Raw genomic sequence first — 26437 nt, 5'->3', positions numbered from 1 at the left:
TTCTCAAATAAGCCAGGTGACATTGAACTGGACATAGCAAAGAGACTATATGGTGTTGTTCAGGCACTGTTCACGTTATTCTTGACATGTAACATATGCACCTGTATTACCATGAACAAATAGACGTCCATGCCCAGCCAAACCCTTAACATGTGAATGAAGTGCTTTGTGTCTATGGCATGCCTATACTTGCCCTGCCACCCCCTCTCTCTTTTACATTCTGTCTCTCTATTCCTGCAGCTCAGATCTTGGCCTAGACCTTGCCCTGGCCAGATCACATCCATCTAATACTGGCTGAGACCAGGCAGGGTTATTGATATGTTCAATGTTGCAATAATGACACCAGGCGGGTTTGGGCCTGACCAAGAGGAATTTATGTGTCTACTAATAACAGGCTGTTCTTGACCCTTGTTGACCAAATGGGCTGTATTCCAACTTCCTATAAAGTATGATGGAAAACAAATGAGATAAAGCATCTAAATTGAAAACATTTATTGCATTGAGGCATGATTGCATTGTGAATAACTTAGAGAACACAAATGAAAACAACTAAATGACAAATCAAAGACTTCATCAAACATTTCTAGAGAACAAGCTTTTCAATCAGTTTCATCACTTCATCGGTTTTCCTAATCAGTTTGCTTAAAAAAACTAACAATTTAACAAATCATCCTTTTAAAAATAGTCCATTTTGAGAAAACATTAAAAGTATTGTATTTTGAAGAAACAAATCAATCATGAACAGTAACCAATATCACTCAAAAGACGCTGATCACCCAGTGAGAGAATCAACATTTCTTCAATGGGAAGCATAATCCTAAAGACTAATCAGCAGATTTTAATCAAATACAAGATTAACAGAATGGAAAGTTTGTACAAAAAAGGCCTGCCAAGGCTTTTGTATTGCTGTAAAACAATGTTTTGTACACATTTAATCTGTGCCTCTGCATGTTTTATGGACCACGAGCCAATAGCATTGTGACATACAGCTTGCCTCAATCATACCGTACCTGTCTCTCAATGTGCATATTCTTGAGTTTTCTAAATGAGGCATTTCAGTTAATTTCATGTCTTTCTCTCTGCTTTGCCATAGCTTTTGACTCAAGACATGTCCATCCATCTTATAGACTGTAGTAGATATGTTAAAATGGTTACTTGGAAAACACTAAGTTTGACTAGGACCCACCACTTTAAGAACTGACTCTTAATTGACTTTTCCAGTCTGCGATGAAAACAGAAACATATATTAATAAAGTCATAAACATACAGCATAGATTTCTCAAAACATAATGCAAAAGCAAATGTTAATAAAAATACAAAATAACAGTATTTAGGATCTTATTCTGCTAATGTAGCAAAATAGTCGTTTGTATGTAATGGGCGCATCAGGAGTATGTTTGGAGTGGAGGGCCCAACAGGAGGTAAGACTAATGGTGTCATGTACTTGTTTCCATGTTTCTTCCAACCATAACCCAGTCTTTAGCCCCAGTCTGAAGAAACTGTAGTTCCCTGGATCAGAAACACAGGGATCACAGAGGTCTGTCACAGAAAGGCCTCAGACCTCTCCCAGGGCTGGATCTCTGAGAAGAATCCTTCACACAGACCAAAGCCCTGATCCAGAGACAGCGGGATGGCCTGTGCCTCTTCCTTCATCTCCTCCCAAGGGTGCACCTCCTGCCGCTCTGGGAACAGAGTCACCTCCTCAAACTGTTGCAGGTGCGTCTGCAACAACTGGTCGTGGTTCACCTGTTGAACCTGAAGCTCCGCCAGGTTACCACAGTTACATCCTGTTGAGCCACTCAGCTCCATGTAGGCGTAAGACTGTTGGGTCTGCTGGATCTGGGGCTCATTGTCCCCTTCTCCACACCACCTCCCCAGCCCAGTAGAGTGCCTCCCCTGCAAGGTCAGGTCTAGTTCACAGCCCAGCGAGCTCAGAGCAGAGTTGATGTCCAGGTCTTCAAACGTACTGCAGCCTCCACTTAGGACATCGTCAAAGACAGATGCCAGGTCAAAGTCTCCCTTCAGAGTTCCATCGCTGCTGTGGGCCTCAGTGGCTAAAAGGGGGGACTTAGGTGTCCGTGCCATTTTGCCATTTTGCCTTGGAGAAGGCTGTTTGCGCTTGCTGCCTGCTGCAGGCAGGTAGTGGTAGCCATCTTGGATCCCCTGTGCTGCTACCTGGAAACCAGTCTCAAGATTGTGTAAGAGCTTGTTCGGCTTATGGCTGCTGTAAAGGTTGGAAGACATTCTCCTTCTCTTGAAGACTCCATTAACAAACATGTCAGCGTACTGAGGGTCGATCTGCCAGAAACCTCCTTTTCCTGGTTCATCTTTCTGTCGTGGAACCTTCATAAAGCACTTGTTGAGCGAGAGGTTATGCCGAATTGAGTTCTGTGAGGAGGAGGGGAGGAGAAAAAAAATGTGTTCAATCAATATTGAATGTGTATTTAATTTGTTGTAATGTATGAATGATGTGCGTACGCATGTGTGTGTGTGTATGCATGTGTGTATCTGTGTGTGTATGTGGTGAGTGTGTGTGTGTGTGTGTATGTGGTGGGTGTGTGTGTGTGTGTGTGTGTATGTGGTGTGTGTGTGTGTGTGTATCTGTGTGTGTATGTGGTGTGTGTGTGTGTATGTGGTGGGTGTGAACTGCAGAAAGACGCAGAGAAAGGGATGTAAGGGGGAGGAGTAGTTATTGTTGTTGTTTGTGGAGGAAAGCAAATGTACCTAATGAGCCTTTCTAGTGTGGAGCTCTGTGCATTTCAAACATGATCAGCTGTGCTTGGCTGCCAAGAGAGCTCTCATAGGATCCTCATTAATAAACGCACACTCCCTCTCTCTGTCTCTCTCTCTCTCACACACACACACACACATCCCTTCCCCCTCCCTGGAGCAGGAAAGCACTTGTGTCTGACCCCCAGAGATAGAAGCCTGGCAGAGAGTTAAAACCGCAGAGATGTTCTGCGATTTGAGACATTTTTTAAATAACTAAATGAAAATAAAGATTAAAAACAACTGAGCTAGCCAATGCGTGTCAAACATAGACAAGCTGTTTATGCTAGCTTGGATGATGATGATACATTTAAAATGTTCATTAGGATTAAGTGTATTCATATTCTTAAGACAAAACAACAGGTTTAGTATGCATGCATCAAACCTACTGCTCCCGCCTCTCCCTCCCGTCGCCATTCAGCTCATCAATAATGGAGCGAAAGAGGAGAGCTGGGTCATTTACCTGCCAGCTGGGCTCTGCGTGTCTGTAGTAGCAGAAGTTGTCTGTGATCCAGTTATAGATGGTGGACAGAGTCACCTTGGGCTTCTTGCTGGCCTGCATGGCCATACAAATGAGAGAAGCGTAGGAGTAAGGCGGTTTGACTTTGGGGTTCGTTTTGTAGTCTATCTCCTCCGGCGGGATTATCTGCGCCGTGATATGGTGGTCGTGGTGAGGATAGATTGTAGTGTGGTGATGTGCGTAATTCACCAAACGCGCGTCGGTGGAGTTACTGCCAGAGGTATCTGGGCTACCGAGGCTAAGAGGCATCCCGGTAGCGGCGGTGTCCCCGGCTGGAGGGCTAGACGGGGAGTCGGTGCCCCTGGGGTACAGCCGCTGGTGGTATGAATGAAGGTGCTGGGAAGTGCAACCCGAGCCGGAGCTGGTGGGTCTTTCCGGGTTAGCGTTGAGGATGGAGAAGTTCTGGAGCCAGTGCAGACTCGTCAGGCTGTCGTCTAAGTGCACTGAGCCAATTGAGGCGTCCTGGTCCACCGGCTGGAGGGTCAGCCATTTCTCCTTAAACTTGGAGGCAACCTCCGGATTCATAAGGACAGGCATTCTGAACGCGAGACTGTTACCCAGAAAGATAGGGGAATTGTGTTCAGTGAGATGTCCTGCCCAAAATAAATATGGCAATCGGTCAAAAAACTAAATGGTAGCCTATTAAAAAATATAGGTCTAATAAAAATAAGTTTTGACTTAATATGCCAACGTTTCGAAAACCTAATCTGAAAATGAAACAAACGAATAAAACGCAGTAAATATCGCCGATCCTTACCTCAAGGACAGGTCAGTGAAGATGCTGGGGACCAGTGTGCACCTGTTGCTGCGTTCGGTCGATTAGTTCCTGCTCCTTTCTTCTAGGACTCCGAAGCACCATCTATCCTCTGCGCAACAAGTGCTGAAGGGGAGGGCTCACCAAAGCAGTTCATATAGATAGCCCAGATTAGCTAATCAATTTTTGTCTTTTTGCATAGGATAATCAATGTATATATATATTCCCGGACATATGCTTTCCAAAAAGGTTAATAATAATGTCTGGTTACAACAAGGTTTTAAAATAGTAGCTGAAAAATAAACTGGACGGACTGCCCACCAGCCCTTTAAACGTATTGGAGTTCTCTGATTGGTTCCCTGCTTAGGTTTCACGGGTTTTTCAGACACTCTGACGTGCATGGAGATGTGAAGAGCACCGGCCATTGTATATGCAACACTCATGTGATAGTTGGAACTAGAATTCTTTGAAATTCCCGCATTATTTCATTATGCAGCCTGACATTTTGGTTTAGAACTTAATAGATTTGAGAAGTAGAAATATATATATATATATATTCTGTAATATTTACAAGCTGTAATATGCCAGAGGAAGGCACATTTTGTGCATATGCATGAAAATAGTGTACGTTTGATTTGTCGGACAAGTTTAGCTACGACTTCCTAAAGGCAAGGAGAGAAAGAAATTGGACTTGGCTTGGGAAGTAATTTTATATAATATGTAACCGTTGTTTTCGATCTAATCACTGTCTGTTAATTAAATTGAGGTTTGAAATAAATAATTATAACAAAAAAATTTTTTTTATCCTAACAGCCTAGTAGTAGTATTAGAGAAGGAGCGGTATTGAATAAAACATAATTATGAAGGTCCCTTGGTGAAGTGGAAATCACTTCGGAACCTCGGAGTTAATGCAGCAAGATATCAATATGAACGTTCCATTGTGCTATCATCCATCCACCCCCACCAACCACTCTCCTTTCTTACGTATTATTTCTGTCTTAAAACAGCAATACACAACACTTGTGGCTTCGCATTTACGTATAGTATGAAACTTATGCATTAAGAAACATCCACTTTAATCGTAGCTTTGGTATTAATTGAAGTACAAAGATAAAACCAAAACCTTCAACAATTGGCATCTCATTATCATTTCTTATAATTATTGTTGTTCTGACCTCAAACCTAATTTACATGATATTGAGAGCGGAAAGTCGCGCCACAATTCCCGCGCGTGTGCTACACTTCACCCTGAAGCATTCCTTTTTTCAACACCGAGGTAACTGTAGGCTATCATATAGCACTACAAATGCACAGGGAAATATAAGAAGGAAGTTCTGCTCAAGAGCATATAATCAGATTTTTTATCTGAAATATATAGTACCAGCAAAAGTTTGGACACACCTACTCATTCAAGGGTATTTCTTTACTTTTACTATTTTCCACATTGTTGAATACAAATACAAAAACTACGAAATGTCACATACATGTAGTAGCCAAAAATGTGTTCAAATAATCTTAATACATTAATATTTTTGATTGTTCAAAGTAGCCACCCTTTTCCTTCATGACAGCTTTGGACACTCTTTGCCTTCTCTCAACCAGCTTCATGAGGTAGTCACCTGGAATGCTTTTCCAACAGTTTTTATGGAATTCCCACCTATGCTGAGAACTTGTTGGCTGCTTTTGCTTCACTCTGTGGTCCAAATGACTAATGTTTATTTCTCTAATGTTTATTTCTCGTGTGCCTTGGCCCAACCAAGTCCCTTCTTGGTGCTGTCCTTCAGTAGTTGTTTCTTTGTAGTAATTCGACCATTTGACCTAGGCCTGATTCAAGCAGTCTCCTCTGAACAATTGATGTTGAGATGTGTCTGTTACTTTAACTCTGTTAAGCATTTACTTGGGCTGCAATCTGAGGTGCAGTTAACTGCAGATTTCTTAGGCCAGTAACTTTAATGAACTCTTACTCTGCAACAAAGGAAACTCTGGCTCGTGAGAGCCAGTTTCATTATAATGTTTGATTGTTTTTGTGACTGCACTTGAAGACACTTTCAAAATTCTTGAAATATTCTGTTCTGACTGACTGTCATGTCTTAAAGTAATAATGGACTGTCATTTCTCTTTGCTTCTTTGAGCTGTTCTTGCCGTAATATGGACTTCTACAGTGCAAACATTATGATGGTCTTCTGTATACCAACCCTACCTTGTCACAACACTACTGTACAAAGCTCTTATCAAGGCAAAGGGTGGCTATTTTGTAAGAAACTTTAATATGAAATGTGTTACTTTCCTCTTGCTGTCTTGATCCAAAATTGAGGTCAGCTAACCCTGCTCATCCTTTTTATACATGTCACAGACCATGACACAAAGTCAGAAAATCAATTGTTTAATTCTATCATGCAGTACACCTGTCTGGAAGCATCTGCATTTGTTATGTTCCTCCACTCTTTTAATCAGGATTTCCTGTTGTCTGTTAGTCCTCCGCTCCAGGGACTCAAAACAGCTATAAGTTATGGTTGATGGGAGAAATGGAGAGACAGGGTATTACTGGATGTTATGAAGGCAACTCTTCATTTTAAACATTACTCATCTGGTTGATTACCACAACTAAAATGTTTTCTGTCTTCTTGTCAAGTCAAGTATGTGGAGGATCTATGTCAGGCGTTTCTTTATCGCCTTCATTGACAGGTCATACTAATATCCGGAATAGGGATACCAGGACACATACAGACGTAATTGATCTCAGCTCGTCTCATATGAATGCATTGCCACCATGTGGAGATGTAGAGAACTACAGTTAAGAGGAAAAACTCCATGTGTCAAATCCAGACTGCAGATGGCTCCTCCAATACATCTTGCAGACTAGAGATCCACTGAGAGTATGGATCATAATGTGACCAGACCTGATCCCGCTCTTAATTGTACACTCAGTGGCTTTACATTGACATGTCCTGCTACCAGAGCCACCAATAGTTTTGGAGGTCCATAAGTAAGTGTTTATCCCAACCCTTAACAAAGCAATGTTTCTGTGTTGGCCAGTCCATCCTTCTCAGGAGTATTATATCACACTCAGTAAACATGTACAGTCTGAGTTTTTTTTTCTTTTACTAATCATGCTTTGGTCATTACTGTGCAAATAGGATTAGTCAATGTTAATGGGTACACACTCAATGAATGAACATGAAATAAAAACGCAACATTTACTTGGCATTTACCTGACATGGTCGATCACATGTTTGTATGATATCTGTGTCAGGTGACCAACAAAAGTGGGGGACCAATGGAGGACACGGCCCTTAGTGACATTTTATGATGATTACTACCAAGATTATATAGTTGGTTAACTAGACTACCACACCTAGCAGTTCATAAATATTAGCTGGCATGAGCTTACTGACTGTAGTTTGACTAACATAAGTTATGAAGTGCTGCTGTACCACTACATTTCTAAATTTCACCTTGTGTATTATAGTTTCTACCTCTAAACAGTAATTTAAGTCTCCAGCACAGTTCCTAAAAAACTGCACATCATCAGCATTTAGGCCAAGGCACATTTTCATACATTGTGTACGCTTGGTGGTTTCTCTTTCTTAATGATTCTTTGACTGATACCACAACACAAGCCGCCTTCACTTTCTCAGAACATTAAGCCTACAGTATGCTGTAGTTTCCCTGGGGTATGTTAGCGTTTGCATCTTATATCTGCCAAGGGTAGCAGATATAAGATAGACCTTATGACCCAATTCAGGGTGTGATGTGTTTACCCTCTCATTGGAGAGGTGGGGGTGGAGTTTAGAGCTGGCTGCTCACACTCAATTGCTCCATTGGTTGCAGTGGTAGGATAACCGATAGTCAAAGGTGGGCCGTTGCTCCATGCATCATTCAGGACAGTACTGGCTGGTAGAGGTGGTTCACAAACAGTAGACATGTTTGCTTATACACATCTAGGGCAAAGCAGAGCTCTGAAGGCTGGGTTAAAGGAGAAGTGGGTTGTTGTAGGACAGTGGAGAACACTTCAGTTCATGTAAAAACTTAGATTAGCTCGTCCAGCTGTAGCATGCGTCATGGAAGGACAGAGGCACCACGGGGCTTCAAAATGCATCCAGGTTTGTTTCGGTTCACTCACAAATCACAAAGAACTCTAGCAAAACAGAGTAAACGTTTCACCAGTTGTTCTTATGGTTTGGAAAGGCAGCAGTTGTGGTTCTCATGAGAGGCCAATGACACAAATTATGTCTACAGACAAGAGGCTTTTGAAACAGTGGATAAGGGGATGCCTTGTAATCTGTTACGCACTTGTCCTGTATGATATCCAGTCCACTCTCTTTGAGGACACTAAAATCCGGCCAGGGTATATGATCTGCTTATGATGTCCTCAAAGCTTGTCATAAAGATAAGCAGATTCAACTGAAAGGGATTATGGTACTGAAAGATGCAATAAACTTTATTCCTTGAGAGTAACACAGAGTATTGTTTTGGGTTTGTCCGTGTTCTGATGGTAGCTGTACATTAATGGGAAATGTCTCTTTTTAGTGCTGTAGACTGCAATAGACTGTTCAGAAGGACCATTCTGCCAGCAGGGGTCTCCAAAGCACAACACGCACAAACACAAATATACACACACACACACACACACAAATATACACACACAAACAAACACACATTTTTGTTTTAAAATCCCCACAGAGAGACTGCCCCATAAACACTTGGCCAATAACAGGATGTTTACAGTATCCAGTTTCCCACAATCCTTGGTGGTTCATTGATGTATTGAGGGGTTCTTTCTACCCACAGTCTAATCCCTATGGCTGCAGTGCTATCTTCTTTCCACCTCACACCCACTTTTAACCAATTACCTTAATTAAATGAAATGTTGCCTTTCTAATGAGATCTAATGCGGCTAAAACAGTCTACCAACTATAGAAACAGTACATAGGGTTGCATGGTGTATGGACAACAACAAATATTGCAGAATCTCAAGTCTGCAAGAGCAGATAAAGTAGTAGTCCTGAAGAAATAGTTTGAACATCTAAACATATTATAGAATTATAATATGAAACACTGACATTTTATTTTAACATTTTATTTTAAACTGCTTGATATTTAACAAATTAATATTTAAGAATGTATGAGATGCAAAAAGCCAGCCACTACCCATCCCTGCAGTAAACAATCGAATAAGTGGTGCTGCATGGTTTTGCCTGAAAATGAAACAAATTGCACATGAACATGACGCTTGTCAAGGTGCTTGTCTTTAAATACACCCGGAGCATGAGTAGACAATCCCTAATGTTACTCGATATAACTTCGTTCAATGTTATTGGTGTTTGAAGATATGTTTACCATATTTGGCAAGATAGAGGCACAGAGCGCATGGGAATTGGACAGAAGTATCCGTCATTCACAAAATTCAATCTCCTAACTTTACAAACAAACCGTTGGCTCACGGGACTTGTAGTGCAAAACACAGTCATTAAATTGAAGGAATCGTACTTTTTGGGAAGAAGGTAATCCTCCTCACCATCCTATTTATTTTTTTACCAACTTGCGACTACTATGCTTTTCCACATTATTTTTGGACTCTAGTGTACTGACCATTTTGGTCTTGTGATTAGAAAGCATTGACTCAGCGACGCATACAAATCCCACTTGCACTGCCCTCTCTTCATTGGGTGCCGGCTGATGTCACTCAAGGGGGCGCTACTTACACTACTGCTCCTACGGTAAATATTTGTGTTTGCTCAACCGGCTGTAATGGTGGACGACTGAGACCGACAAGATAGGAATAAAACCACGAATATAGAAGTACAGGCACAACACTACGAGCCGCGAGTAGGAATTAAGCTTCGGCGCAAAATGGATGAACTCAAACACCAAGTAATGATTAACCAGTTCGTCTTGACAGCGGGTTGTGCGGCAGATCAGGCGAAACAGCTTTTGCAAGCGGCACATTGGCAATTTGAGGTACTGTAAGGGGGTTAACGATCAAGAGCTGACTAGCTACAGTATTGTTTATCTCTGACTGCGTATTTGACAGACAGTGTGTTTTGCCTGCGATGTTTATAATTGTTGGTTTTCGCCGACATTAGATGTTGTACAACAACATTAGGAGAGAAAGATGACTATCTGAATACTTTTAAAGTTCTAACGTGCATGTATTGTTATTCTTTAATGGTAACATTATAAATATCCATGGACTGGGAAAAGCTCACACGGTCAATATCCAATTAGAATTTACTCTAGCTGCTGAGATACTAAATACTAGCTATAATCCTGTTCCCAGGCAGTAGTTAGGCGAGGCTCGAAAATGCTATTATGCAATGAAGATAACCGCTGATTTGTATTGACTGCACATGATTGTTTTGTCTGCACAACAGAGTGAAATAGATTTTTCAAATCACGTTTGAAAAATCTAACTCAATTGTTTGTGTGCTTAATATTTTGTAAACACTCTGACTTATAGCATACATAGGTAACATTATACACAACATAATGTCATGTGTTCTATGTTGCAGACGCTTGTAATTGATCATATTATCTTTTATGTTTGTTTTAGACTGCACTCAGTGCCTTTTTTCAAGAAACGAATATTCCATACGGTCACCATCATCAAATGGTGAGTGAATCCTCATTTAATTTCAATTAAGTCTACTTTTTACTATAATCCTTTAAATATTGTTATTACAATGTTATTTCAAACCGTGTCAGTAATATAAGCATATTACCCTTACGCCTGTTTTTATAATTTACGATGTCTTTAGACCTAGAATCATGTTGTAGTAACAATAACAAAGCACATGTCGGCCATGTTGCGGACTCTGGGTTTCCATAAATAAACAGAGGCAGGCATGTAGCTGCAATAGCCACGTTCTGTTCAGCCAGCACAGTCTGCGTTGTGGAGACTTGGAGATGATTCGAAGTATAGGTCGTATGTGTACTCGACTGGATAGTAGTAGATACACGTGAACAAATTCCACGTTGTGGCACAAGCACCATATTGTTACGTTTCTGGGGCGAATGTATATTTCCTGGAAGAGGAATGCTGTTATTGTGACTGCATCAGCATTGGTATAGCTTAATGCTATATATTATTGTCTTTCCCATTTGTATCAGTGAATCATTTAGTGCAGCAGCTACAATATTTTAGGAATAGTTAAAAAAAAATCTCAAGCATAACATTGGTAGTCTGTCAGTCATCTGTCAACAGTGCATTAATATTATAGGACACTAGTTAAGGTTTTGAAAGCACTCCGCTGCTTACTCTGGGTGCACATAAGGCCTACTGTGGGTGCACATAAGGCCTACTGTGGGTGCACATAAGGCCTACTGTGGGTGCACATAAGGCCTACTCTGGGGGCACATAAGGCCTACTCTGGGGGCACATAAGGCCTACTCTGGGGGCACATAAGGCCTACTCTGGGGGCACATAAGGCCTACTCTGGGGGCACATAAGGCCTACTCTGGGGGCACATAAGGCCTACTCTGGGGGCACATAAGGCCTACTCTGGGGGCACATAATGCTTTGTGTTGCTCTGCATGGCATGGTAGCATCTAGCAGCAGCTGCTTTCTGGAACACGCCATGGATGGGGGGGATTTGGAAAAATGTTCTTGGTGTATTCACAAAAGTCCTTCCCTGTGTCCTCGCCACACTAGTGGACATGTATTGTTCATTAGTGGCAGTGACAGTGTTGTGACTGGTTTCACATCCATTTTGTGTGGCGAATCATGCTCACAGTACTGTTTAGTCATAACATTGGTGAAGTTGGAGAATAGTGTTTGCTATTCTCCAACTTCACCAGATGGCATCTGTAAGATCAGCTTTTGTGATTGGCCTACAGTGTTGTACCTCCAGTCTGAGTAGGACTTGAACACACACCCGTAAATTGCCAACAAGCTGACCGTTATGCCTAGGTTTGGACCTCTTGGTGGAACTGTTTAGGCCCACCAACACTCCAGCACAACCAGACCTTTGTTGATTTTATCAGATGCAGCTTAGCAATGAGCTTGGCAATACAAAATAAAAATAAAAGATTTTAGATGATTGTCTGTTTGAAATTTCAGTTTCCCTAGTGGAAATTTCAGTTTAAAAAAATTTAAATACTGAACACACTTATCTTACCAATGCCACCTATTACCTATGCAGAAGCAATTTATCCAACATTTATTTATCCTGTGTGTAACTTCATTTCTTTCATTTCGTATGTCAACATTAGATGTGGATGTGCCTGGGTTGTACGTGGGTCTTTGTGTACCGTGGCTTGTATCATATCTGGGAACACTTCATATGGCCGTATCCATAGACTCAGACTCAGAATAGTGAACCTCTCAGTCGTTGCTCTTTGTCTGTGTGTCGTCACCCTATTCATGTTTGTCTTTGTGTTCAGAGTCACTCGACATGTTACCAGCCCCAGTCTTAACACTCCCCAGATACCGATTTAATTTTTTTCTTTGTATTTATATTTTATACACTAAAAGCAACCAATGCTAGACTAGAGTTCTGCCCGCCAACCTCCAGTACTGTAAATATCACTCTAGAGAAGATTGCCATCTTGTCTGTTTCTCATTAAGATGCTAAATTCATTTACAGTGTAGGGCAGCATTTCCTAACTAGGGGTGGTCTTGTTGAAAAAAAAAATGAGGTTACCAGAAAAAAAAATGAAGGCGTTTGGGGCCATGTAAATTGCCTGCTGGTGTTGGTGTCAGACAACAGTTGCCTTGCCACATCAGCTTCAAGCGGCTCTATGTGGTTGGGTGCCTGTAAGCGTAGTTGTGGTTGTTGGTCAGTGATCGTGATCTCCTTGTTGCTCATAGTTGCTGGCGAGTACTTACTGTTTTTGCAAGGAGTGTGATAGGAAGCAGGACGGCTTGGTGAGATGTTTTGGAAAAACCTCTCAACCTCCCGCTCTTATTTTCAGGAATTCCTGATGGGACTCTGGAATACAATTGTGTGGCCTGTTTTCTTCAGAACCCCTTAGGAGAGTGTAGACAGGACCACGCAACAAATCATGGTGGGGAAAAAGAACATCACTTATCACTTACTTCAGGTTTAAATATTTGTACAAATCATTGTGCAGCTGTTTTTGAAGGGCAGTCCTAGCTCTGATTACAATGTGTGTAAACTATATCCGTAGAATACATTTAGTTTTATGCGTGGAGGGCTCTCAGGCCAAAAAGTTTGGGAACCTCTTGCGAAGATTCTTCTTATCTTGCCTGCCAATGGCTGTCCTACTCTGGTGCGTTTTTCCCCCCGGCCATTTTCTCACAGCTCCAGCGACCATCATTCAACAGGCTATTAATGCATTTAATGGTCCAGTATCATTAAAGTTGCACTGCTGGTAATACTGGCCTCTGTAGGATCGTTTAGCTACTTTAGACTGTGTCGTTGATCCTGTTTGGAACGCGGCAGCTGTCAGGAGTGACATACCACACATCCAGAGGTAGCAGTCAAGAGATCATGGGTTGGCAAGTTTACATGACCGTAAAAAGTCTAGTGGAGGGCATTTATCTAAACTATATTGTCACTACAAGAGATTAATTAATCTACTGCGGGCTGCCGTCTCTCTACTGGAGCTGATCGGCGTAGCTTGACTATAGAGACTTAATCCACTTTGCCCCAGTATTTCCTCCCACTGACACACTTTGGGATTGACAGACCTGATGGATGCAGGAAAAGCTCAGTGGAAACCGGTGTGAACAGGACCTGACCTACCGGACTGAAAAATTTATACTTTAAATATACCGGGTAGTGCAACTCATAACATAGAGAAGTTACAGTAGCAGGTCTTAGGTGTTTAACCTTCCAGTGTGTCCTAAACTCCTGTCCTCAAGCAGTTGGGATTTCAGCCGCTGACAAATATGTAGTGAAGAAAGTCATGTTTCTAATGGCATGCATTTTTGATCAAGGGTTATCACAGTTAATTGCTCCTGTAAGTCACTGAGGAAGAGGTCTGCTAAATGACTAGAATGAAAATAGAAAATTTTCTGGTCTATGGTAATCTTCTGTATGAGAAGATTAATGGTCCAGAATATACCATTACATATTCACTATTTTAACTTCTGACTTTTATTCAGCTAAAATAAAGTCTAAACCGTATTAGGATTCAACTTAATTTTATATTTCTTTTCAGCAACTCCTGCAAAGGGAGAGGAGTGCTGTGCTGTTTCCCTGTTCATCTTTGCACAGACATGCATTTAAGGTGTGTGTGTGTGTGTGTGTGTGTGTGTGTGTGTGTGTGTGTGTGTGTGTGTGTGTGTGTGTGTGTGTGTGTGTGTGTGTGTGTGTGTGTGTGTGTGTGTGTTAAGGGAGGGCTGGTATGTGCTTATGTTTGTACACAATATTATTTTTTTTTCCAGAGAGCATGTCAGGTTCCGAATGAATCATGTCACTATGAGTGGAAAGCTAATGAAGCGTCCTCTGTTTAACAACACTGCGAAGGGGTGAGGCCACACTTTCTCCTGAACTAGTCCCACTCCTGCTGAATGCTGGGGTAATCCTTCTATTCTCTCCTGCCTCTGTACCCTGCCACACCCTGGCTCTCTCCTCACCCAGCCCCTCCCTGTACCTCCTCACCCAGCACAGTCCTGGCCTGTGCCCGGCCATGTTTAGATTTGCCTGTTGTGTCTCTTCGGCTCTCCTCTCTGCGGTTTCCCTCTATACACACCCGCTGCCCATACAAACAGTGCCACCGCAACACATTCCATCAGGAAGCCAGGCTCCGGCTGCCCCAAAATGGACTCTTTCAGAGCGGCAAAGGCCAGTTAGTCTGCGAACACAGAGTGAACTTTCTGCTTTGGTAGAAACTCAACAGAGACCACATTGCCACTCTGAGGGTGTGAGCTTAGTGGCTCTGAATGGGAGGTGATGAAACCACAGAATCTGTGAAGTTAAAGTATGTGTGTGTTGTCGACTGGGAGATTTGCTGGATAGAGAACTGAAAGTAATGTCTGATCTCTATCTGGGCCGTGAAGCTGCAATAAAGTGAATGAAGCATCATGTGACCTGGGAGGAGGAAGTGGACTGACTTCCACTACACCACGTTACCCATGTGACCGAGCCCTCCCTCAGAACAGCTACACAAACAACTGAGAAATATGGTTTCTAATGCTGTGGTGGTAAAAGTACTGCATAGGCCTGCGGATTGGACTCGTTTCATGTCTTTGTGTTATCACATACCAGGGGCCGTGACTCACTCGCAACACAAACACACGGTGTACGGATGTGGATGTGATTGTTCACTCCTGTCTGCCGTGGTATTGTAGGCCCAAGGCAGGAGAGGATGGTCAATGAACCAACCACTGGGCTCCGTGTGTCGTATTGTGGTCCGATTAACTACTCATCACAATGCTGGCATTCACAGCGGCTGGCAGGCTGGTGTCCGGATACGATGACATGGTAAAGCGAGGGTTGGACAGCGGAAGGAGTTAGTAAATTTGTATTTCAGAGATGCTGGAATGTTGTTTCCTGGCACTATGAGTACTGTTGTGTGAGAGGAATGGGGAGGGCAGTGGGGAAGAAGGGGAAAGGATGGGGGAGTGTCTTTTCTGGTAACATTTGAACATGTGGTTTTTGTTTCTGGGTGTGGATGAATAAAAACAGTGTTACAAGAACTTGCTGACACAAACGCCGCAGTATTGTGAAGTCTCCATTAAACTACAGAGTTCATGTGTCAGATGGGAAGACGTATAATCCCAGTCATAAACCACATGAACCACAACATGGCTGACTGACTGAACTGTTTCAACGGCTACTGGAAAAGGAATGGTCCTATCCCCTCGTCTGGTTGTCTGTTTGCCTGCCTGTCAGTCTGTCTGCCTGTTTGACTGCCTGCCTGTCTGGCCCGGGACCGTGCTCTGTTCATCAACCGGGAAGGAGAGACCGAGGACAGAGGAAAGAAGTGAAGTAGCAACAGTGGAAAGAAAGCGTGAAGGGAGCGCCAGGTTTCCTAGCAGGCTGGAATAGGCTAATGACAGGGTAATGATGAGGTATTTGGAGGAGAGAGACGCTTCCGATCATCTTTGAGTCTGTGGCAGTTACATTGTCTCTGGACTGGCTGGAGTGTTACTGAACAACCCACAGAAGGTTTTACCATTGGAATGAACTGATATCAAATAGATTGGTTGTATCGTGTGCACGTGCACGTGCGTGTGTATGTGTGTCATAGGGCCAGGCAGCCAGCCACATCAGAAGAGACTTGATCTGAGCTCAGCATGTTCCAGCGCGCTGCCCTGACTGTTTCCACTAGCAACGCTTCCCAGAAAGCTAGGGCCTGTCTGCCTAACCACACGCACAATGAAAAGGCTCCGACAACACAGAGGACAAGTGGGAGTGAGCAAATGTGCTTATCAGCAGTGATGTTCACTGTGATTTCTCACAGACACACTGTTACTCTGGCTTCTCTTCTCCCTATTGACCTAACCTGTGAGTGTTAGTGTGGTCTTATGTGTGTTCATTAGGTCAAATGACTGTCTGTGAAGGATCAGGAGTAATCCTTGACTGTGGCTGAATATCAGTTTTATAGGCTAAGCTGACTGAGTGACTCAGATGGACTGACTGAGTGACTCAGATGGATGGATGGACTGACTGAGTGACTCAGATGGACAGACTGACTCTGAGGGGCGGACTGATGGACTGACTGACTCTGATGGACTGACTGACTCTGATGGACTGACCGACTGACCAACTGGGGGATTTAGGCTGTCTAGCTGTAAGCTGTTTGTCACGTTGAATCAGGTTCTCTGGTAGCATCTTCTTCACATGATGTCAAGTCTTTCTAGATGGATCTGTTGTGTATTCATCACTTACTGTTGCCCTTCCGTCTGTTCTTTGACCAAAACCACAAATAAGGAGCGCACACAGCCACTAGTGGTGTGGCTAGACAGCTTTTTAATCAGCCATGTTGTGTCCTGAGATCATTCCCCCATCACAGGGCTAGGGTCAGCAATACTCCCATCCCTGTGAGCACAACCATCATCATCGTCGTCGTCATGGAAGTTGGAGCCCAGTGAGAGTGTCAGCGTGTGAACAAAGAACACAGGAAACATGGTCTGTGGCTGGAGCTGAGGACACATGAGGAAACATTCTGCCTTAAATATTGAACACATCTCTCCCTCCCCTGTGTATCGGTCCCTCATGTACTTCCTCAGCCCTCAAATTACTGGGACAGTGAAGCATTTTTCTTAATGTTCAGTCAAACAATAATTATGTTTCAAGACAGAAATCTCAGCTATATATACTTTGTATACATGGTTCAACCATTTAGAAATGTCAGCATTTATCGTGCATAGTCCCCAGGCATCAAGTTTTAGGACAATCGGCCTGACAGGGGTTTCCAGTTAGTCAGGTGTGTTTAATCACGTTTTGTGAAAGGATTTTATATGGTCTTGATTCTAAACTTTGCAGGGACATTTGTGCTCCCCTATTGGTGTCTTTCAACGTGAGGACCAAGGACTTGCAGGCGGTAAACTGACCTGAGATCTGGGTAACTTTTACCCAAAGCGAAAACTCCTTGGTTCGTCTGCATGTGGCAACATGAAAGAGCCACCCTAACATGTGGTTGAACCCTCTGAAGGGATGCAGCTTTCACGTAAACGTCACCGGGCAGCGGGGTTTGAACCCGTCTCTGGACACCGGCTGGATAGGGACTGAGAGGAGCATCTGCTTCCCTTACAGATTCCAGACAAATAGGGCTTTACTCAGGAATGTTGTTGGTCTGGAAATGACTGCTCGTCTGTCCCACATGGAGAACAGCGAGGATGGCGCGACAGGCCTCACCACAGTCCCATATGTCTAGAGCTGTGCACAGTTCAACTTCACTTGACCGCAAACTGCAGTCATGAAACAAATCTGAGGTTAATGACAGATGTCTTAGCTTTCCCCGGTCCTTTCCATCACCCAGGTCTGTCTTCCTCATGACGGCAGACTGTCCCCGTGCCTTGTTTAGAATGCACCCTTCCTCTCCAACGAATATTCACAGTTTCTAAATAATGAATGCTGCACTCTGCCCGGTCTTCCCAGCCAATCGGATTTTCTGCTATGCCCTCGCGCGCGGTCCCAGCAGTCATTGCAGTGTTACCTGCCGGTGCCCCTCACAGGCGGATCTTTATTTTAATCTTGCCTGATCTACCTTGAATGGCTTTACAGCAGCCCCCCTAAAGATGCGCTCTGTCCACCTCTGGTGGGTTGACGTCTGCCTAAGATGGCTGTGACCATTAACTGTCCCCACACCGCCACTTTCTGTGTGGGTGTTTGTGCGTGCGTGCGTGCGTGCATGTTTTATTATCATGGTGGCGATCCACTGTCTCTGTAAGGATAGTAAGAACAAAAGGAACATGTGACTGTGGGAACGATTCACTTAGGCTTTATCCTTATAAGGACATCTTTGTAGGGGTTAGGTTGGGGGTCAAGTTTAGAATTAGGTTTTGGGTTATGATTAGGTTTTTGGGGTTACGGTAAAGCATAGGGGGAGTATCAGGTTAGAGTTAGAATTAGGGAAAATAGGTTTTTGAACACTAAGTACTTTTATGAGTCCTTGGCATGTGTGCGTGCGTGTGTGCGTGAGTGTGTGTGTGTGCGCGAGTGTGCGCTGTTGTGTGCAGGGGATAGGAAGGGCAGATGTGAGCTCAGCAGTAAGACAGTCTGGGTTGGTTGCTCCAGCGGTAGCAGTGTTCTGTACCTGAGTAGAGGAAGTAGCCATGAAGGACAGGAAGTTTCTTCTCTCTGCAGGGTCTCTCATTACACACAGGACAGGAAACAGACCAGAGACATGACACAGCACTTCCCGTTAGAGGGCAACAGAGAAATGCTCAAACTTCACAACATGCCACTCAACAAGACTAAATCTGGACAAACGGCTGCGTATGTAACAGAGTCGTTAACAATATATAGCCAGCTTGAAATGTAGCCAATGAAGCTATAGAGTTGGTACCTTAAGTTTAGTGCTGGTCAGTACTCATTAAGCATGTGCTCAAGGACTAAAGAGATTCTGTCTGGATGAATTACCTCAAATATCACTTTTGTATATACACAGTACACATGGGCTATTATCAAATTGGCATTCATTATCAAGAAGTATTATTTTTCTATTTTAGGCTTGTGTAAAAATGACTTATGCTGCAAAACTGATTCAAAACAGTTGGTGGGTTCCGATTAGGAGGAGAAAATGGAAATGGTTGAGACAGGGATTAAATGTCTTTGTTGTATGCTGAAGGCCTCTACACAATTCATGCAAACTACACAAATGCAACGACTGAGGTACGAGCGTAAACGGTGCAGCTTCGCTCTGTTTAGGCTACATTTGGTGTTTGGCGGCCTCTAGACCACCAGAACACTGGGCCTGAGCACGGGTTACCCTTCCACTGGGTCTGTTCTGACCGAGTGTTTACTGTCCGCTCGACCGTTTAGAGTTAAATAATGTCTTGTTGTTGTATTTCGTACTTCAGGAATAGGCAGTAGGTCTGTAATAACATATGAGGAAACAGGCCATGGCCCAAATAGGCCTCTGGGAGAGAAATGAAGTGTGTTGCAGTGAGATGGAGTGAGTTGTTTCTAGAACGTTCTGTGGAGTGTTTTAGTGTTCAGTTATGAAGACATTGTTTGGTTATGTGCTGTTTTGAACACAGTGTTTTGGTTTAAAGACCGTGTTTCGTGGTGAAGACAATGTCCTCCTCCATTCCACTGCCATTATCTTCACCTAATGGAACTGTGACAGTCAGGTGGGAGGATGGGGCTTGGCAGGGAGAAATGTCTGGCGCCAATCTGTTAACAGGATGTGAGGTCGTGGAGAAGCTGAACACAAACGCGTCATCTGGGACCATCAACGGTATTCCCCTACATTCCCCTCCGTTTGGGACCAGTACCAAACCCTAAGTAGCAGGCTAACATATTGAAATCCTGATCCTGGATGCAGTGCTGTGATAATAATATTGAGGACATTACATATCGTGATGAAATCTGTCGTACCTGTATGTCAGTACCTCTCCTCAAACATCTCCCTCTTAACCTCCTCTACCTTCTCACTCTTCATCCGCTGAAGTCTTCCTCATCTCCCCTAACGTCTCCCCCGCTCTCTCTCTTCCAGATGTGCACCCCAGCCAACACACCGGCGACCCCGCCTAACTTCCCCGACGCCCTCACCATGTTCTCCCGGCTGAAGGCCTCGGAGAGCTTCAACAGCAGCAGCCCCATGGCCTCCACGGCGACCTCCCCCCCTCCTCCACAGGCCTGCTGGGGCGTGCCCCCACCCCCCATGCCCATGAGCGGCCCACAGGGTCAGGGACTCTGGACTCAGGGGCAGCCCCCCTCGCACCCCGCCGCCTGGCCCACGGGGGTCAACGTCAGCCCCCACAACCACCCACACCCGGCTGCAGAGCAGAAGGCAAGCGTGGCCATGGAGGCCGAGAGATGAGGGGCGGGACCGGACAGCCCTGTGGGGGGCGGGGGGGGGGTCTCCAATCGAGGACGGGAGGGTGGAGACCAAGAGCTACACAAACCAAGAAACCAAGGAGACCATGAAATTAAATGGAAAACGATAAAATGAAAAAGAAGCGCACACAAACGGTAATAAGAATAGAGCAACTGAAATGGTTACGGTTGACGTTCCCTCTCTCAGCATAGATAAATGTATGAAACAAAAAATCGTCATGCCCAAGGATTATACTTGTAATGTTTTCTGAGACAAGGACTTCAACGGCAGTTTCTTCTCTCTTTTTTTCTTCTCATCTTTTCATCTGTCCATCCAGTGTTTTTCCTCTACTGGGGACCTGTGTTTGTGCTGCATGGGGAGAGAGGATCTGCCAGAGCAGTGTTTTACTCCAGTACACTAATCACAAACATGTGTCAGTGTGCAGTATATAACTAACACACACACACACACAAACACCCACATAGACATTCAACTACCGATTAGAAGAAGCAACAACATAATTTTCATTGCCCATCGCAGGGTGGACTCTTCTTACCTCACCTTGTGGTCACCTGAGTTTTTTCAGCCTATCAGGGATTCTGAACTGTTTGACAACGCAGGACATTTTTTTAAACCAATTGTGATTTTTCAGCTCTGGTATTAGCTCATAATAATGATGATGATGATACTGTTCACTGCTATAGCTTTTTTTTCCTACAAGGGGTGATGTCTTATTGACCTGGACTGGAAGATCGATGCAATGGTTTTCAGATTTGGGTATTATAAACTGTGTATATATATATATATTATATATATACATACAGTGGGGAGAACAAGTATTTGATACACTGCCAATTTTGCAGGTTTTCCCACTTACAAAGCATGTAGAAGTCTGTAATTTCACAAAAATCCAGAAAATCTCATTGTATGGTTTAAGTAATTTGCATTTTATTGCATGACATAAGTATTTGATACATCAGAAAAGCAGAACTTAATATTTGGTACAGAAACCTTTTTTTTGGCCCACTCGATACGGATTTCAACTCCCTCCAAAGATTTTCTATTGGGTTCAGATCTGGAGACTGGCTAGGCCACTCCAGGACCTTGAAATGCTTCTTACGGAGCCTCTCCTTAGTTGCCCTGGCTGTGTGTTTCGGGTCGTTGTCATGCTGGAAGACCCAGCCATGACCCATCTTCAATGCTCTTACTGAGGGAAGGAGGTTGTTGGCCAACATCTCACGATACATGGCCCCATCCATCCTCCCCTCAATACGGTGCAGTCATCCTGTCCCCTTTGCAGAAAACCATCCCCAAAGAATGATGTTTCCACCTACATGCTTCACGGTTGGGATGGTGTTCTTGGGGTTGTACTCCTTCTTCTTCCTCCAAACACGGCGAGTGGAGTTTAGACCAAAAAGCTCTATTTTTGTCTCATCAGACCACATGACCTTCTCCCATTCCTCCTCTGGATCATCCAGATGGTCATTGGCAAACTTCAGACGGGCCTGGACATGTGCTGGCTTGAGCAGGGGGACCTTGCGTGCGCTGCAGGATTTTAATCCATGACAGCGTAGTGTGTTACTAACGTTTTTTTTTTGAGACTGTGGTCCCAGCTCTCTTTAGGTCATTGACCAGATCCTGCCGTGTAGTTCTGGGCTGATCCCTCACCTTCCTCATGATCATTGATGCCCCACAAGGTGAGATCTTGCATGGAGCCCCAGACAGAGGGAGATTGACCATCATCTTGAATTTCTTCCATTTTCTAATAATTGCGCCAACAGTTGCTGCCTTCTAACCAAGCTGCTTGCCTATTGTCCTGTAGCCCATCCCAGCCTTGTGCAGGTCTACAATGTTATCCCTAATGTCCTTACACAGCTCTCTGGTCTTGGCCATTGTGGAGAGGTTGGAGTCTGTTTGAGTGTGTGGACAGGTGTCTTTTATACAGGTAACTAGTTCAAACGGGTGCAGTTAATACAGGTAATGAGTGGAGAACAGGAGGGCTTCTTTAAGAAAAACAGCGCCGGAATTCTTACTGGTTGGTAGGTGATCAAATACTTATGTCATGCAATAAGATGCAAATTAATTATGAAAAAATATTTTTCTGGATTTTTGTTTCAGATTACATCTCTCACATTTGAAGTGTACCTATGATAAAAATTACAGACCTCTACACGCTTTGTAAGTAGGAAACACAGACGATTTTGCAGGTTATCAAATACTTGTTCTCCCCACTGTATATATCTCTATCTATCTCATGGTTTGATATATTATAGTTTTCATATTTCTTTTCATGGTGGGAGGGATGGGTCCAGGGTTTGGGAGTATTTGGGGGTGGGCAGGATTTATGTTGTGTTTGGGAAGAGCCAACCGGAGAGGCTAAAAATAAAGCTAGAGAAAGACCAGACTACTATCTACAGAAACTATTTGTAAAGCAGAACTTGCCACTTTGCATGATGTGTTTATAATGTATACCATCTTTTGTAGCAAACATACATGAAACTGAGACGTGTTTCTGGCTGTGTGGACGGGATACTCCACGTTTCATCCCTTACCTCTGATATAGCATTTGTAAAGCAGCATTATAGAACTGACTATTATCACACGTGCTGTGGTCCAGCCTGTAGTAGGGCGTGGAAGGCAATATTCACATGCAGGGTTGCCCTTGTCCAGTTCTGTTGTCCTTGGGTTGTTTATACTGATAAAAGAATTTAAAACCCTGAAATATATTTTAATGTTAGTTGATCTTTTTTTTTTTAGGACAACCTAGAAGAATAATAGCGGGTAATGACAATAATAATAATAAAACTATCTTTAATTTGACTAAAAGCATTTTTCAGTTCATCCCTTTCCACCATTTTGTTTGAATCTGAGCATCTTGGGATATGAATGAGTTCTCATGTATGTTTCCACCCCCATATGACTGTGTTGATACACCAATCCCACAATATTTGTGGACTACCTGATAATTAACTTATCATTTTTTGTGTTCCTAAATAAATGTTGTATGTCGACCTAAATGATATGAAGTGTTTTTTTTTGTGGTGACTGAATGGATTTAAGCTGGTGACTGAAGCGATAAGAGTTGGAGGGTGACCCAAAGAGATTCAAGGGAGGACGCAATGGTTTTTTTGTAAAAGGCTTTTCTACCCTCCTAATAAAATATATTTGAAACGTGATTCGGCTTGGAATGTAAATGGTGGAAACGCTTGTGGGTGAATCCTGATGACACGCCTGGATACTCCAGAGAGCAACAGGGTTTAAATCCACCAGACCAGTGTCAGACAAAAACACTCTTACCTCCAGTTTAACCAGTAGGCTGCTGCTGGTCCCCTCATTCTGGTGTGACAGTTATGCTGACTGGGTGCTGATGACTATGTTTAGGTTGTCCTGCATGTGAGGTCATCAGGGTGGTGAGGAGGCGGGGTCGTGACCATAGAGATGGGTAGAGGACATGTCGACCATTGTATCTATTCCTTCAATATTATAGAGACGGATAGAGTATTCCACCTTCTTGTTTTAACATGGCAGTCATCTTTGAGGACTTCCACAATTTAAAAGTACTCAACTGTTTTACCTGTTATAACGTAACTTGCTGAACCAGGAAGGATTTGCCAGGGCTGATGTGTTTGGAGGAGAGCTCATTTTCAACAACTGAAATTGACCTAGCAGGTGCCCAACCTATCATAAGCAGCATGTCCTACATCCAACATCCATGGATGGTGCTGAGCCTCTGAACAGCCATTGGGAGACCCTGGCACCGTTAGTATGCTGGAACCAGGACAAGAACCTGGGTTCTTAGATTTATTTTACTACGTAATAGAAAGCACAACATACACACCTACTGTTCCGGTCCAACATAGTTAGTGTTGATCTGAAGCAAGAGGAAACAAGGACACATCAAAAGAGGAGGTTTGACAAAGAATGGTTTAAAGAGAGCCAACATTTGTACTTCTATTTGATAAAGGGTTGGATTAACGTCTCTTTCCCTCCCAGAATCAAATAGTTGTACATGTACACCCACACACACATACATACCAGCTGTTTCCAGTACACCCAAACACTCTCGTCACAAAGAGGGCTGGGTCACTGGGTTCTGAGTGTGTCCCAGCTCACCGCTGAGTGCCTCACACGCTCCTCAGCAGGAAATGAGAGTGAAGGCCTTTGATTGGTGTGTGCCCTGCCCCTCCCTACACCACGGGGTATGAGTGTAAATGTCGCTGTTTGTGTGCAAGGATGAAAGCACTGCCAGCTTGGCACTGGGCACTAAAACTGTAGGAGCAAGCATGGTAGTCAGACGGGCTAATTGTAACATAACTCTCTCACGCGTGTATACACGCGAGCGCACACACGGACACCCATTGAAAGGCTAGCTGTGAATTTGTGGATTTGTAAAGAGTTTTGTATTGCATGTTTTTCACACATGCACACACATCCACATACGCAGCCACATACACGTCCACTGCATAGTGTGTTACAGTACATTATGGTGCAGTGGAGGTAGCTGGCCAAAATTCAGTCCCATGACAAAACCTGTCTGATACCCGACGACTTCCATTAAGGCTTTGGCTCAGTGCTCTAACTTGGTCCAGACCACCCAGGCTGTAGAATTATTCAACGGCCTGTTGTAGAGTGGTCCATGGTGTGGAGATTTCCCCTTACACAGCTCATGCAGCAGTAGTCTCACACACACAAAGTATGTAGAATTTTAGGCTCAAACCTTAAGAAGTGTTTATGAAAACGGCATATAATATAATAATGACAAAATCTGTGTTGAACGCACTGACTTGTTATTCTGTTAGGCAAAAAATATGCGCACCCACTGAATTGAGAAAGCAGACAGCGTCCGACTGCTCTAGTCAGGAATGCTGGATTCTTAGCGTACGCTTGCTTACACAGGAGCTGGCAGCTGGCACTGGCTCACACTGAGGGCGCAGCTTCAGGCGCAGCAAGCTGCACTTCAACATAGATCTGGAATCAGCTTGCCCTCCCCCAATGTGGGAAACACAAAACGGACCTCATAGCAGTGTCTAGGGGTAATTATATCATGTACTCACTGGGCTAACCAGGCTAGAGAGGGAGAGGAGTGCAGGCAAGAGTAGAGGGAATAGTGGCATTGGACGCATTGGCGACTGGGCCCCTGCCTCTCTCCGGGTGAGGCTGTGGATGGTTGGTTTCTTATTGAAGGGCCATGAGTTAGCAAGAAATGGGACAAAGGTTAACACACCAGACTGGGAGGGATGACGATTAATCCATGAAGATCTATTACAACTCTTGCATGCAGGATTTTACTGTTTTATAGTGTTAATACGTAGCCGAAGACAATGTTAAATGCCAGAAGACTTCCTGTCGCACCTCTCTACCATGCACTGACAGATTATACCCATATATACACACCCATTATACACACACTAAATCAAAGGTACTAGCACTAGCCAGGATACAAGTTATTAAACCATTAGTAAACTGAAATTAAATATTAGTAATTATTTAAATACAAAAAAAAAAAGTAGTGTTTTGTTTTTCAGCAACTTGGACAAAACAGCCATCAAGCAGCAGGATCACAGGAACACCCAACGCCATGAATACAGTAAGAAACTCAACCATAGTGCTTCAAAAACACTGCTTCCTTGCATTGAAGATTTTGCCCGAGGTTACTGTCCAGTTACAGGGTCAACTGGAGGGGTCAACTCTCCAGTCCTAGAGCTGTTTATCCAAAACTGTGCTGAATCTGGTTTCTGCCTCTGCATCTGTCACCAGGCTTCAGAAATGGAACAACTAGGAAAGCAGTGTTCTTGAAGAACAATCTGAGAATTTCTTCAAGCGAAAAAGTTGGCCCTAGTCTCCCATGCTTAGGATACCTTCTATTCTTGACACTAAAACTGGAACTAAATAAAATACAAACTAAATATACAGTGGCCTCTGTTGTTATTGGGACTGTGGAGGGAACAAAAGGGTGCTTTATACATTGTCCTTCTATTTCAGGTAAGAAAGTGTAT

The 26437-nt window shown here is 43.6% G+C and overlaps 2 protein-coding genes across 3 annotated transcripts; one reads left to right on the top strand and one right to left on the bottom strand.

Annotated features, from left to right (window-relative positions):
- Positions 1–532: 532 nt before the first annotated feature.
- foxj1b (forkhead box J1b) lies at positions 533–4270 on the bottom strand. 2 transcript variants are annotated; one of them, XM_020046409.2, is made up of 3 exons: positions 4047–4270; positions 3233–3882; positions 533–2388 (listed from the first exon to the last, which is right to left on the bottom strand). In XM_020046409.2, exons 2-3 carry the CDS (start codon positions 3824–3826, stop codon positions 1543–1545), a joined length of 1440 nt encoding a protein of 479 aa, XP_019901968.2. In that variant the 5' UTR covers positions 3827–3882; positions 4047–4270; the 3' UTR covers positions 533–1542. The 2 variants fall into 2 exon arrangements, with proteins under 2 accessions (XP_019901968.2, XP_010903656.2); XM_010905354.3 differs by having other exon boundaries at positions 3233–3839.
- A 5481-nt stretch (positions 4271–9751) lies between these two features.
- On the top strand, positions 9752–21312 carry ubald1a (UBA-like domain containing 1a). The gene is made up of 3 exons (XM_010905332.5): positions 9752–10004; positions 10597–10656; positions 20118–21312. Exons 1-3 carry the CDS (start codon positions 9897–9899, stop codon positions 20442–20444), a joined length of 495 nt encoding a protein of 164 aa, XP_010903634.1. The 5' UTR covers positions 9752–9896; the 3' UTR covers positions 20445–21312.
- Positions 21313–26437: the final 5125 nt, after the last annotated feature.

This window comes from Esox lucius, chromosome 5, assembly GCF_011004845.1.
Source record: "Esox lucius isolate fEsoLuc1 chromosome 5, fEsoLuc1.pri, whole genome shotgun sequence".
NCBI lineage: Eukaryota > Metazoa > Chordata > Actinopteri > Esociformes > Esocidae > Esox > Esox lucius.
This window is presented reverse-complemented; position numbering and strand designations above follow the sequence as displayed.